The 14,354-nt window shown below is 61.0% G+C and overlaps 1 protein-coding gene across 4 annotated transcripts in view; it reads right to left on the bottom strand.

The window, feature by feature from the left end:
* MROH1 (maestro heat like repeat family member 1) overlaps nucleotides 1–14,354 on the bottom strand; it is a 56,453-nt gene that overhangs the window by 17,804 nt on the left and 24,295 nt on the right. For 2 of the 4 annotated variants that reach the window (XM_075086016.1, XM_075086015.1), the window contains exons 21-34: nucleotides 13,252–13,374; nucleotides 12,063–12,209; nucleotides 11,846–11,872; nucleotides 10,231–10,353; nucleotides 9,671–9,750; nucleotides 9,008–9,143; nucleotides 7,713–7,808; nucleotides 7,118–7,222; nucleotides 6,797–6,932; nucleotides 6,203–6,315; nucleotides 4,501–4,653; nucleotides 2,876–3,030; nucleotides 1,891–2,056; nucleotides 907–1,103 (exon numbers count right to left, since the gene is read on the bottom strand). In XM_075086016.1, coding sequence (XP_074942117.1) covers nucleotides 907–1,103; nucleotides 1,891–2,056; nucleotides 2,876–3,030; nucleotides 4,501–4,653; nucleotides 6,203–6,315; nucleotides 6,797–6,932; nucleotides 7,118–7,222; nucleotides 7,713–7,808; nucleotides 9,008–9,143; nucleotides 9,671–9,750; nucleotides 10,231–10,353; nucleotides 11,846–11,872; nucleotides 12,063–12,209; nucleotides 13,252–13,374 — 1,757 coding nt within the window. The remainder of the gene's footprint in view (nucleotides 1–906; nucleotides 1,104–1,890; nucleotides 2,057–2,875; nucleotides 3,031–4,500; nucleotides 4,654–6,202; nucleotides 6,316–6,796; nucleotides 6,933–7,117; nucleotides 7,223–7,712; nucleotides 7,809–9,007; nucleotides 9,144–9,670; nucleotides 9,751–10,230; nucleotides 10,354–11,845; nucleotides 11,873–12,062; nucleotides 12,210–13,251; nucleotides 13,375–14,354) is intronic. The other 2 variants (XM_075086018.1, XM_075086017.1) reach the window with 1 other exon arrangement.

Raw genomic sequence — 14,354 nt, forward strand, 5'->3', positions numbered from 1 at the left:
AGAGGGTGCAAAGGGATTGCCCAAAGGCAACACCACGGGTTTCTGAGCCCTCTGCCAGAGGCAACGCACAAGCAGGAGCAGAACGAGCCAGAAGCATCCGCAGAAGCCGGAGAGCTTGCCGCAACCCGGCGGGGGGCACAGAAGCTGGAGAGCGGTTGTTTGGGACCCGAGGCCCCCACCCCCAGACCCCTGGGTCTCCCTTCCAGCAGCGAGGGTCACCACGGGCTGAAAGCACCGAAGGGGGACAAGGCAGCTGCAGCGGCTCGGCGCTGCCACCGCTGCGTGGGGGAAGACGGCATCGTGGCCCAGCTCTGCTCGCTCAAAGAGCAGCAATTCGGCGCCACCAAGACATGCTGCAGGCGTCGATGAGACGAAGCCAGAAAGTTTGCTCTTTCCAGCTTCCCCTCCTCACCCTCCACGGAATCGGAGCCATCCTCCCTCCCCCAGAAACACTCATCTGCCCCCGACATGCCCAGCAAACCCGTGGGGCCCTGCCAAGACCCGCTCCCGAAAGCCAGCGGGGCTTTTTCGGGAGGCTGCAGCAGTAACCCAATCCGGCAGGGCTCTGGCACCGCGGCCGCCCGAGCTCTGAAAAGCACATCTTTCACTGCGGCTGCCGAGGCGGCTGATTTAATGCTTCCCAATTTAGAGATTGTGTTCTGCAGAGGAAAACACACCAAAAAAAAAAAAAAAAAAAAAAAAAAGAAAACCAACCCAAAACCACGAAACCCCAGAGCCCAAACTGCACCGGGGTCAGGCCGTCATACCTAAGGCGTTACGGCCCGGGTGTTATTACCCAGCCCTCCAGCACACGCTATTGTGTTTGTACAAACAAAAATGAGTTCCACATGGCAGGTAGGCGCGTTCCCTCCGCGCCGGCCGCCCGGCGCCCCGGCTCCGCCGTACCTGCAGGGATGGAGGCTCCGAGGGGCTGGGCCGTGGCTGCTGGTCCTCGTCTCCTTGCTCTGCAGGTTCTTCGGTAGCTGAACACCCACGGTGCAGCTGACGCGCAGCAGGAGAGTCACAAACAACGGCGGGTAGAGTCCCAGCACTGCTGCCCCAGACTCCGGAGCAGACATGATCTCATACAAAGCACATGTGGCCTGGAGAGAGAGCGAGCGCGCGGGAGAAGAGGATTAGGAGGGGATCTCCCACACCACGCTGGTATCTGTTAGTAAATAACCCAGCGAGGCGGCGAGGGGGTTTTTTTCCCTCCTTCCTGCAACACTAAGTCTAACAAAGCATCGGCATCTACCCGCAGCGTAACCTCTGCGTATCCCCACACGCAGCTCGGACGGAGCTACGGCCGCTGCTGGAAGCACGGCTCCTCGGGAGAGCTGGGTGCTTCCAGCTGGGGGAGGTCTGAAGTCTGTACCTGGGGAAGGAGAGCGGATCCAAGGGGTTTTATGGGCAGGAAGACAACGCACACCCAGAGCCCTTCGCAGAGCCCTATTCCGGCCAATTTAAAAAGTCGTAATTACACAGCACAATACAGAGGGGTGTTAAAAACACAGCGGGGAGGGGAAGAGGGTTTGCTTTCAGTGGGGCTGACTCGGTACCATCTGCATTTGGTCCTTCAGAGGAGGAGGAAATTTTCACAGCTGCTTTACTGCTTAGAAAGCTGCCAAGCTGGGTTTATTTTTTCTGAAGGGATAAAATGCAAAGTGGTCTCCCTCGAGGATGGACACCTGAGAGGCTTTTTACGAGCCTGTGGATTAGCTCTAATAGGCATTACACAGCGATGCGTTATTTCCAGAGTCCACGCCTGGCACAAACCCCCAAGCCAAGGAAATGAAAGGAAAAAAAAAAAAAAAAAGCAAGCATTCCAGGTGTTGGTGCGGGAACGGCATCCTCCGCCGGGCGGGGGAAGGCCGGCAGCGGGACACTTACGGCCAGGGGCAGGGGGGTCGCAATGCGTTCGGATCCGCTGCCCAGCAGGAAGCACTTGCTCTCCTTGTACGGGATGTCCCCGTTCACCTTGTCCAGGAGCTGCTCCAGGATCTGCGAGGTGAGGGTGGGCTCGGTGGCCAGGGACCTCCACATGGTGCACGTGTGGCTGGAGGAGGGGAGGGAGGGGAGCGCTGCTTTGGCACCGGCTGCCGTCGTTAACTCGCTGCCTCGTTCGAGGGGCGGCAAGCGTCGGCCCCCTCCGCGCGCCACGGAACACCTGGGTCACGTCACCCACCGCACGGGAACGTGCGTCACCGCCGGACCGGAGCTACCGGGCACAGCAGCTCCGCTGCGATGGCAGCTAGTGCCTCGCTGCCGGCACAGGGAGCGGGAGCCTGCAACAGCAAGCCCCGGCAGTACAGCCGTCCTGGGAGGCTCACGGGAGCTGCGTGCAGGGGAAGGCTCCGTGGCAGCCAGCGTGGCTCCATCCTCACCCAACGGCTGCTCTTGGACAACACCCAGAGCTGCCCTGCAACCCCAAAACCCCACGGCTCCCCTGAGACCCCCACCCAGGGAGCTCCTGCCTCGCCCCGCGCACTTTGCGAGCCTGCGTGCCGTGGTAGGAATGGAGCGGCTGTTACAGGGAGAACAACACCGCCGGTGCCGGCTCCTTCAGCAGCTTTGGGGTAGGTGGCCTGCTCCGCAAAGCAGCACCGAGCACCCCAGACACGCTCGGCGCTCCGGGGCCAGCTTTGCTAGCTCCCCACTGCCAGCGCTTCTAAGCCCAGCAAGCCCCCCGAAAGGCAGAGCCGGCAGCCAGCGGCCGTGCTGATCCTTGAGCGTGCAAGGGAAATTCCAGCAGGGTCTGATTACTGGGGTAAGGAGCCAAAAGATTAGCTGCAGCTTAGGCGAAAGCTGCTCCGAAGCCCAGGCACCGCGAGAGCGCGTGCGGGCGCCGGGCCACCGTGGCAGGGCAGGGCAGGACCTGTCGAAGGGCAGCGAGCTGCCCAGCAGGCTGGACACCACCATGCTCTTGTGCTGGGAGGCCAGGATATAAACCGTCTGCTGGGCCGCCTTCCGGACATGCTCCTCGTCCACCTCCTCCAGCTTGCTGTGGATGATGCTCATGATGTCGGGCACCTGAGGGAAGAGGAGACGGCGGCGTCCAGTTGAGGGCCGGGGCATGCCGAGCGCTCGGGGCTGCCGTCAGACAGCCCCTGCAGCCGGGACGCGCGCGCCCCTTCCCCTCGAGCGCAGCCCAGGCGGGTAACGGGACTTCAGGAGACAACACGGGTGGGCAGAACAACGCGACGGGCTGTTTGCCTTCCCAGCTGAGGGAAGTCGCCGGGTGCATGCATAACCACAGACCTCTCGAAGTCAAGGATCCTTCCCCACCCTGCCACCCAGCAGACGGAGGAGGCTGCAGGGTATTTCCAGGGGAAAGACGACCCAGCAAGAACACACTCAGCCCCCCCAGCCACAGCCTTCTGGCAGGGAACTGCTAAGCCCCAGCCTCGACACGGGTGCAGCGAGAGGAGCTCAGCAAGCGAGTTCCTGAGAGGAACTCAAGCTGAACGCAGGGAGACACCTCGGCACTCGCTGCAAGCCGTAAAACACACGTTAAGACAAATAGGAAGTTCACGCGCAGACCAGGCCTGGCAGCAAATTCCCGAGATTAAGTGCAGAGCAGCCGAGCGCTCCGTCCCCAGCTGCGCTCGAGTCTGCCCCACAGACTCCGAGGCTTAGCATCAGTTCAGATTTCAGGATCTGGGCTGGACTGGATCTGACCAAAAGGTGAGTCATGTAAGCTGGAGCAATCCCATGCAGGATAGAGGCTAATAGGTAGAGAGCGGGACTTCAGCAGAAGCTCTAGCGCAAAAGAAAGCCCAAGGAGTAGCTGGAGACCTGGTGTTTCCAATTACTGCAAGAGAAAGGGGGAGCTTAGCCCTAAAGGTAGTGGATTAGACAAAAAAGCCTTCTGTGTCCAGCACCTCTAAGCCCTGCAAGCATTCAGACTGGCTTCCCAGCCAGGAACCCTGGGCTCCCCCAGAGCTTGCAGAGGTTTCACAGGGAGCCTGAGCCCTTCTGGTAAAGTGAGCTGCTCTGAACTCCTCAACCCGAGCGAGAGCCAGACCGGAGCCGGCCTCGCCAGCAGCTGCCGCCTCCTACCACACAGCAACCTCCCCTGACCGCGAGGACGGAGGAGGAGAGCGCAAGCGCATGTGTCCACGGGAAACGAGGAAGGTCAGGAGTGACAGCCCCAGAAAGCTTTGGGGCAAGTGTTCCCCTGGCCAGAAATGCAACAGCAACGGCTGATGCAGAGTCCCTTCAGACAAGGGTTAAACGCCTCCCTTCCTCCATCAGGGCTGGCCCTTGTGCTGGGCATCACTTGCCTGCCAAGGGCTTGCCCCTTCCTGGAGCATCCCTGCCTGTACCAGAGAAGCCCACCACCCCCAGCAAACCAGCTGCTGGAGCTGCAAGCGGGGCATTATCAGGCTACGCATGTGGGAAGGAAAGGAGGCAGCAAGACCCGGCCGGAGCCGCCGCTCCAGGGCTGTATTTGGACCACGGAGGCCGTGCCGAGGCCGAGCAGCAGCAGCAGCAGCTTACCTTCTCCTGCAAGACGCCTCCGCGCTCCTTGAGGAGGGAGTTGATCATGACAGTGGCTGCTCGGGAACAGTTCTTATCGGGGTCCGCCAGCCCCTCGAACATGGCGAGCAGAAGGCTCATCAGCTGGTCCGGAGGGACACGCTTCCCAATCACCTAGGGAGAGGGCAAGCGGAGTTAAGCAACAGGTTTTTGTCCCTCTCTGAAGGCAGTGGTCCCTTCCATGACACCGGCAGAGCCTGGACGAAGGCCCCCCCGCGCAGCTTCCCCAGCTGCGGGCAGCGGGACGGCCGTTCCTCGGCTCGGTGCCCCGCGGGAGCGTCAGCCAGGAGCCCAAACCGGTGGTAACGGAGGGGAGCAAGGGCCAGCCCAGAGCCCCCACAGAGGCCCTGGCACAGGCTGCCCAGAGAGGTGGTGGAGTCACCATCCCTGGAGGTATTTAAGAGCTATGTAGATGTGGCACTTCAGGGCATGGTTTGGGAGACCTGGTAGCGTTGGGTTGACGGTTGGGACTGGATCATCCTAGAGGTCTTTTCCAACCTTAACGATTCTGTGATTCTAAGAGGCCACCTGCTGGCCGGCGTGGCCAGATAACCTGGGGCTGTCTTGGGAGGGGTCGGGACAGCACAACCAAGCCACCAACTCCGCTCTGGCCACCACCCAACCGCTGGGAGGAGGCTCCCCCAGGCCTCACGAGGGTCTCCAGGCCTGACGGTGGGATAAGCTGCTGAGTATATTAGTTAGTGGGGGAACGTCCCCTGGAGTGACAACGTCTGAGGAATGGCAGCTTTTCCCGGACAAAAAGATACTACCAGCTTCTCCACAGATCCAAGTCCCTCTAGGCAAGGCTTGCAGAGCTCTCAGCTCCCCCGGGCAGCTCTCAAGAGCAGAGTGGCCACCCCTCATCCCATCCCTCACCACCAGATCCCAGGTGCTGCCCACGTCATTGAAATCACGGTGGTTTGAGAGCCACATTTGGACCCTTTTGGGTGCAAAGTTGCGCTGAACAGCTTTGCCACCACTGCTGCCATACTGGGAGGCAGCCCGGAGCCCGGCGGCTGCAGCACCTGAGCCAACCGCCCTGTGCTCCGCAAGGGAGCGCAGCCAGCAACAGGACCTCAAGGGCTTCCTTCTGCCGGCAGCCGCCATTGAGGAGCACCAAAGCCTCCACCCTGGAACGTACTGGGGCCCCGTGCAGATGCCGTAGGGCTGAGCTAGACCGCCTCTACCTTAGCTTTCAGGTGACGCGGACTGAAACGATTCGCATTATCTACAGCAAAGTAAGTTTTCAACCCCAGCACTGGGAGCATTGATGGCTGAAGAATTCAGGCTGCCTGTCAGACCTCTGAACGGATGCACTGAGCCATGGCACGGCCAGGCGTGAGACCCTGCCGGCGTCCTCTGCGCCCCCAGAATGTCTGCATAGATGTCCTCGTTGGGACCCTCATGCCCAAAGCAGGGACCAGCAGCTTCCCACCGGGGGTGAGGTGCTCTGAGCATCCCCTGGACAGGCCAGGGGAATTCTCCAGCTGGAGGAGACCACCACAGTGGCTTGTTTCCTGGTGTGACACTGGGGCTCTCCAGCAGCCTCCAGGCCGCGTGACTGGTCAGAACAGCTGAGGCATCAAGTCCTCTGCAGCTCCCGCTCCACAGCTCCAGCACCCTGCAAGGACCAGGGCCGTGCTGGATTTGCCCTCCACCTTACCGTGGCAATGTTGTTGCAGGCGTGGAAGAGAATGGTGAAGTCGGGCTCCTCCAGGCCTTTCTTCAGAGCTTTCAGCCCCTCCACCATCTCATCTCTGTGATCCCGGGCAAAACCTGGATTCGGAGGGAGCATTCAGGGAACAGCATTCCTCCCGTTTTACACCCGTGTGCTGCAGAGAGCTGGGTTTTACTCGCAAGCTCGCCCAGCTTTCAGGAAGGAGCCAAGAAACCGAAGCTGCTGCCAAAGGTGGGAAGAGCTTGCCCCGCACAGAGCCACACTGCTCCCAAAGTCCTCTCCCCGCGCTGCAGGGCCCGTGCTTTTCTCAATGCCTCCATCTGAAGTGGAGGACTGACCTCTCCTGGAGAGAGGGAGAATGCCAGGCTGAACCACGCTCAGAGACCCGCTCGCCCGCGCTCAAGCGTTGGGGAGCGCCTTTGAAACCCAAACGCTTCAGCGACGCCCTCCACCAGCCCCCGCTTCCGCAGCAAACCGCATCTGCGGGTCACTCCTTCGGGGGTCACGTACGCGGAGGGATGGGATGCGCACCCCTCTGCCCGCGATGCGAAACCACCCCCCGCTGCCCGCCGCGCCCACCTTCGTAGCACAGCTGGATGTAGAGCAGGCAGTAGACGCAGTCGACGGCGTGCTGGCGAACGCTGGCCAGGGAGTCCGAGCAGCGCGGGGAGAAGAGCGCGATCAGGACGCCGAGGTTGTAGAAGGGGATGACGGTCTGCAGGGATGACAAACACACAGGCGACGCTAGCAAGGAGAGCACGGGGACACTTTTAGCAGGTACAGCACGTCCCTGCCGCCGCCAAGCCCACCTCCGCACCCCTGCGGGGAGGGACACAAGCACAAGCCCCACAGGGCACGCAGCAGCTGGAAGACAGATGCTCGAGCACTGGGTTTACTTACGCTGACTTTCAGCTTGGTCAGGTAGAAGTCCAGCAAGGCGGCGCTGACCTCCACGGCTCGCTGCCGCTCGTGTTCCTTGTTAGACTTGATCCAGGAGCCTAAATGCTACGGGGGGAAAGCATCAGAAAGGAGAGAAGAAGCTCGGCTGCTTTGCCACACGTAGCCAAGGCATCCTTCGGCCCAGCGACCCACGGTGCACGTGTGGGCTGTGGGAACTACGGCCCTGACCCCAGCCCGTCTTCAGGACGGCACTGGGTCTCTGCCTCCTGGTGAGGCTGCGTGTGCGACCCTCCCCCGCGCTACCAGAGACCTCCTCCTCAGCCGCGTCCCGGCCACCCTTCCCAGGCGTGCCCAAAGGGGCAATCGCGTGCTTCACCCCCTCGGCACCTTGCCCCGACCAGACGCCGTGAGCGCCACGCCGTGCCGCGTGCCCAGCGTCCGCAGGAACGCGGCTGGCGCTGGACCTCACGTCACGTGCAGAAGCGAGGACCAGCCTCGCTAATTCCCGCTCTGGGTCCAAAGCTGTGTCTGCCTCGCGACCTCCGGGCACCTCGGCTTCTCCCTGAAGAACCCACCCAAGCCAGGCTGCACCTACCGCAAACATGTCCTGCAGCCCATGGGGGGTCAAGTTTCTCCGCAGAAGACTCTTCAGCAGGTCTTTAAGGGCACTGATGGTGTCACCATACAGCATCTAAGGAGGAAAGACCGATCACAGGCCACGCAAGCACTGCGCCTCATCCCAGAGCGCCAGCCCAGGCACGCAAGGAGGGACAGGCAGCGCGCTCTGCACCTACTCTCAGCTCGTAGGGCTCTCCTGGGCGTCGGGCACCAAGGCACAGCCACCTCCAGCTTAGCAGGAAAATGGGGCGGGGGCTGAAGCCTGGTTTGCAAAACCAGGGGTGCTGGGCACGTGGTGGGAGTCAGCATTGATCTGCGCCGAGTGCCAGCAGCTAGCCAGAGCCCAGCATGCTAGCACATGCTTCAGGGCAGGCTTTCCAGGAGGGATTTTGCTCCTTCTCCCACTTTGGGAAAAACTCCAGTGAGCCCAGTCTGAACGAGCCCTTTGAAGGTGCTTACTGTTTCCTTCCAGGACTTATTTTGGGATAAACTCCAAAAAATAAAAACTACAAACCTTCTTAGGACGGAAGAAAAGGATTATTAACTTAAACTTTTAGGCCAGATGCCCACAAATGCTAGCCGGGGACAGGGAGAGCCCCAGGCTCCTGCTCTGCAGCTCACCTTGGAGGAGCCGCAGCGGCGGCAGGCGATATGGCGGAGCACAGGGCTGCTCCGCAGCCGCTCAGCAGCTGCAACAACTTCATTAGCAGCATGTTATTTTCATTCATTAAGCACTCAACCACAACTGAGAAGCAGCTGCAGCCTTTCAAAAGCTAGTTATGTAAAGGCCCCTTCTACCCTGCAGGGTTTCCAGGATCATTTGATTTTTTCCCTCGAGGGAGTTCATGCTCTTATTAGCAGCATTTGGACTTGCTGATAAGCTCGTATTTTCTCACTTGCTATCACTGCACAGAAGGGCCAGGCTTTTTCAAGAGATAAGTGAGCGGAGGAAGCGGTGCAGCTTGCTTCCCCTGAGGTGCCCAGCTGAATTGAAAACAGGCCTTTCCCACGGCTGACCGGCTGCCAGGGAGATGCCGGGGCCGCAGGACCCGATGGCTCACGGGACCGTGAAAAGGCATCTGTGCACTGCCCTGCAACCAGGCGTCCAGAGCAGCCGCGACCGCAGCTCCTGCGCCGCAGAACAAAGCCCCGTCACCCTGCCGGGTCGCGAGCGGCCCGACATTGGCTCCGCGTCGGCTTTGTGCTGCTGGTGCGAGGCAGGCGGGCGTGGGAGCGGTACGGGCAGCTCCCTGCCGGCGCTGGATACCCCACCTCCTTGTGTAAGTCATCGTCTCCGTTCTCATCCCTCTCCTTCACCACTTCCAGTGGTGGCAGAGCAAGCACGCTAGCGAGGCAGGTATCGATCAGCTCTGTCCTGTCGGGGTCACTGAGGTGGGGCTCCAGGACGCTGATCCCAGGTTAAGGAAACAACAGGGATGCGCTGAGCGCTGCGGGAGTGCCTTTCACCTGGGTAAGCAGGGAACAAGGATTTTAGTATGCATTCCTGCTGACTTGACTCCATACTAAGTGGCACCAGCTTTAATCGGAAGCAGGCAGAGTGTTCCCAGCATCTGTGTCAGGAGCTGTGACGTGCCGAGTATTTTTAACTGGAGCTCAGAAGTCATCTTTGCGCAATTGAGAGTGCAGTGCCCTTGGCTCTGGTTTGTACAAAGAGCCTTTGCTGCAGAGCCCAACGAGACCCGAGCCCGGGAGCGCTGGGGAAGCTAGCTGGCAGCTGTGCCAACCACGCTGCCCGGTTTCGCTGTGTCTAGCACAGCTCTGTTAACGCTCCTGCCGAGGGAGAGCGCCTTGGCTCCGCCGCCAGACCCGCAGGGCAAACCGGGGAGCGGGGACAGGCTCTGCGGGCACAGCAGCTCCGGCGAGCGCTGCCCCGCACGCGGCATTCCCGCAGGGACAGGCGCAGAGGAAGGATACACCAGGTAAGTGCAGGTGATCATCGCCCGCTGGCGAACCGGCGTCCGCATCGCCTCCAGCGGTTCTGCTTTTATGAACTCCTGGAAGGCAGAACAAGGTGACGGTTACGGTCACATCCACCTCCATCCCGCTCCGGGTGATTGCTGCCCCAGAGCCCCAAGACAGCAAGCCAGGAGCCACACCGCATTAGCCCGACGCCCCAAACGCTGCACAACGACCCCGCGCCTCGGGCAACGAGGCCACGGAGATGCAGCACCATCGCTCGCAGCAAGCCGTCCTCCCACCGCTCAGCTCCCTGCTGGGACCTGCCCCCGTCTCCAAGGGCAGGCAGAGCCCGGCCTGCAGGTCCATGGAGACCAGCACCCTGCCCCAGCACAGCCCGGCAGGCACGCGAGGACAGGGCAAACTCACACCCACCCTTCCCGCAATGCACCCGGCGCACAGCTCCGGAGGCGGAGCAGCTACGCCTGCGCTTAACCCTCAGCAAGGTGGCTTCGGAACCGCCCCGGCGTCCTCTAGGCCAGCCCCAAGCCAGGCCACCCTCCAGGGTTTGCTCTTACCACCATCTGGGCCACAAGCTCAGCTTTGCGCGAGAAGATGAAGTCCCCGTGCTTCACGCTGTTGAAGATAGCTTGGCTGATCATGCAGATGCTCCGGATGAGGCACAGCTTCAGGGTCAGGTCCTGAGAGCAGAGCCCAGGGTGAGAAGGGAAGACCGGGCTTAGCAAACAACCATAACCCAGCACTGGTGTCCCTCTGCGAAAACCGGTGCTCGGGCTGAGCACCACAGCTTAGCCTGCGCTGCCAGTAGCGCGCGGGCTCAGCTCTCTGCTCTTTATGCATGTTACAGGCTCTCTGGTGAGCGGGGAGCGGATGGGCACCCTGCCCCACCGCCCACCCCAGTGTCCCACCGCCCACCCCAGTGTCACACGCGGGCTGGACACCAGGAGCCTCTGCCCGGGCAGCGCGTGGGAAGAGGGGAGCCCTCCCGGGTCTTGCTCCTCTCTGCCGAGGCAGCACCCTGAGCGCGCAGATGCTCAAGGCAACTCCAGAAGTTGCCGGGAGCTCTTCCTCCTTCACAGCTTGGGGTCTAGGGCGGTCGCCACGGGGTTGAGAGGAGGCACCCCCATTAAAAGCGCTCCCCTCGGGCAAGCCCCTCAGGAGGGCAGCGAGCCAGGGGAGGGGTTGAGCGAGACGGTCCGGTCCCCAGCTCGGCGGACCAGGGATGCTCTGCAGAAGCTGTTAGTGCCAGCAGGAGCCCAGAAGGAAAATGCATTAGTGGAGCCCAGAGAAGGAGTCCTTGGCCTGACAGTTCAACTTGACAAATCCCATTTTTCTTGTTCAGCCTTTCAAAAGAGAAACATAAGAGTACAGCCCCTCGTTGCCCCCAGGACAGTAATCTGGATTGTAATATCTGCCCATTGAATGATTGTTCCAAGGGGAAGCAGGACAATTAGCTTAGTGGATCTTAGCGGAGCAGTGGGCTGCAGCTCGCTCTGGAGTCCCCAGGCTTCCCCAGCGAAGCCCGTGTGCGGGGAGGCGGAGGGGCTGCCTGACCGCCCTCTCTGCGGGCAGGGGAGGCGAGCACCGCGCCGCACCAGAGCCCTGAGCCCCACAGCACCTCCGAGGAGGGAACCCCAGCCCTCGCCTCCCAGGGCGGGCACGGCTCGTCTTGCCACAAGAGCAAACCCAAACCGGCTCGCCCCGCTCCTGGGGATGGCTCGCAAGCCCCAGCCACACAGAGCTCGCAGGAAAGGGGCGGCCTCAGCAGAGCGGGTGGAAGGCGGCAGGCTCAGGTCTGCCCACGGGCAGCGAGCTCGGCTGCAGGCACCCGTGGGAGGCCAGCCCAGCCTTTGGTCAGCTCAGCATTTCGGCAGGGTGGTGCCCACCCGAGCCACGCTTTCACCTACAGCTCCTGTCCTGCCAGAAAGTTTTTCTCTTCCCCTCTGCTGTGAGTTTTGGCACTTTCAGGCAATGGTTCCAGCACGGAGGACCGGGCTGGGGAGCGCAGGGCGAGGGGCAGCAGCTCCCGCAGCTCTCCCGGTCCCCACGGGCAGAGGAGTGCTGCTGTGAGCGCAGCACGGGGCTGCTCTCGAGGGGAGCCCAGAGCAAGAGGCAGACAGAGACAGCAGGAAAGAGCAGAGACTAGTTCAGATTTAATGCCTCACACTGTACCTTGGTTTCTACCTTTATTCCCAGAACCTGAACAAGTGAAAAAACAAAACATTAGCAATGCACGAGTGAGCAGACTCCGCAGAGCGACCTTCTCCCAGGGGCTGCCCGCGGGTCCCAGCGGGACCCTGCAGGCAGAGCAGCAGGACAGCCTGGCTGCTCCTGCTCGCCCGGGTGTGCTCTCCCTCCCCGGGGAGGATGGGCTGTCCCGGCGGCTTACCTTCGTGTTGAAGCATTGGAAGATGTTCTTCAGGATGTCTGCTTCGATCCTGGAGAGCACCAGCTCCTTGGGTGCGTACGCAGCTACGTATCCATAGCAGAGGATGAGCGTGCTCTTGATTTTCTCCACTTCATTGTCACTACGGTCCTGTTACAGCAGATGAGAAAATTAACGGGGGGGAATGGTGGGGAACCCAGGGCCGGTTATTCCCAGGTCTCACAGGGAGGTGGCTTCTGCAGGGTCTGCCTGACCAGCTGAAGGTGCTCCCTAGAAGACAGGGCCCCTCCGAGCGGGTTTCGGACCTTCGCTTCCCCTCCCTTTGGTGGTGGCAGCGACCCCCAGAGCCCTGACGGAGCGTCGCGCGTCCCAGCGCGAGCTGCGCTAACAGCCCCACTTTGCCGTCGAGCATTACCTTTCAGAGCCCTGCGGGGAAGTACGTGAGCCCCAGCCTGGCCAGGTTAACCAGGTTAACTGGTGGTTAACTACCATGCTAGAAATCAGCACCCACTGCCCACTAAACTGCACCATCCCAGGGAGCAGCTTGTGGCCGCCGCCCCCCTGGTACCACGGCCCGAGGGGCAGGGTAAGGACAAGGGCTGCACGAGGGCTTCCTCAGCCAGCTCCCGAGCTCGGGGCACCTTTCTGTCATGGGCCAGGGTCTCTTCCATGTCCACACAGCGCTAATCCTGTCCCTCAAACACCCCGTCTTAGAGAATGGGAATTAAAACAGCTGCCCGGGTCAGAAAATTTGAGGAAAGGCTTTCACTGCCAGCGCTCAGGGCACGAAACACCCCCCGTCTTCTGGGGCACTGCGGGAGCCACTTAAGGATCGCTGTCGAGCAGCAACGTGGGTGACAGCCAAACCACGCTCCACATCAAGCCGGGGTCCCCCGACGGACGCAGAAGCCAAGTCACAGCTTACTCGAGCCCACCCAGCAAGCAAGCAGCTCCACCGGGACGCGACCTCTGGGAGCGTGGGGCTGAGAGCGAGGAGCTAATGCCAAGCAGCCCCCGATGCCAAGAGCAGCCCTCTGGAGAGGCGGAGGGTATCCCAGCCCCCAGCCACACGCACCGAGGCAGGAGATTAACTCCTTTCCCAAGGACCGCTCCAGCACACGCCGTATCTGAAGGCGGCTGCGTGAGCCTTTAGCTGCCGGCCGCGTCGCAGCAGGGGCCCTTTGGCTCTTACCTTAAACATACTGAACAGTCCCACAGATTTCTTGAGGACATCAGACCTAACGAAATCTTCCAGCTTGGCCAGGGTTTCCTCCAGGTGATTTATTGCACATATCCCGAAGCAGGAAGCAAGTCCCTGGAGGAAGCAGAGAAAACACATTAGCAGAAAGCTATTAATTCACCAGCCCCAGCTGACATTTAAAAAGAGCCTGTTTATTGGTTTAATTCCCAGCACCTGAGCTGTGCCCAGCTGGGACAGTCCTGGCAGCCAGCACTGCCCCCTCCCGGGGCAGGGACTTGCCTCCAGGGGCTACAGGGCACAATAACGCTGTCCTTGCCCGGGTGGCAGGCTGGGACACAGCTCGAGGGGAGCCGCGGGGGCAGGACAGACACGCGCGCTCTCCAGCGGGCAGATGTCAGCCGCTCCGCGGGAGGTGGGAGCCCAGTCGAGCGCTCCGGCTGGAAGCGAGAGCAAAGCAGGCTTAGCAGGTCCTGCCTTTCTGTACCTCCAGGAGGTCTAGCAAGCTGGGCTGAAACTCCATAAACAGTTTATTCAAGAGCAGCCCTTGACGGAGTTGCGTAAGCTGGAGCAAAGCCAGGCACCATCAGCTCGTGTTTGCACTGCACTTAAAGGCCGCTGCAGGCGAGGGGAGCGCTCGGCGGTGGGGCGATGGAGCCGGGCAGAGCAGCGCGGCTCGGCCAAGTTTAAAGGGAAGCCAGAGCACGAGTCTGGCCAGGAAAAGCTCGACCCCGACCTCAGCTCCAGGGTAGCAAAGGAGGGTCTGAGCTGGCCGTGAAGAAAATCCTGCAAAGGATCCACAAGTAGGTGACTTTTTAGTAGGGCCTGTCACGACAGGATGAGGGGCAACGGTTTTAAACTGGAAGAGGGTGGATGTAAGGAAGAAATGTTTTACGCTGAGGGTGGTGAGACACCAGCACAGGTGGCCCAGAGAGCTGGTAGGTGCCCCGTGCCTGGAAACATTCCAGGCCAGGCTGGACGGGGCTCTGAGAGACCTGATTAAGTTGAAAACCATAGAATCATAGAATTATTAAGGTTGGAAAAGACCCTCAAGATCCTCAAGCCCAACTGCCAAGCCAACACCCCCAGGCCTCCTA

This window comes from Phalacrocorax aristotelis, chromosome 2, assembly GCF_949628215.1.
Source record: "Phalacrocorax aristotelis chromosome 2, bGulAri2.1, whole genome shotgun sequence".
NCBI classification, from domain to species: Eukaryota; Metazoa; Chordata; class Aves; order Suliformes; family Phalacrocoracidae; genus Phalacrocorax; species Phalacrocorax aristotelis.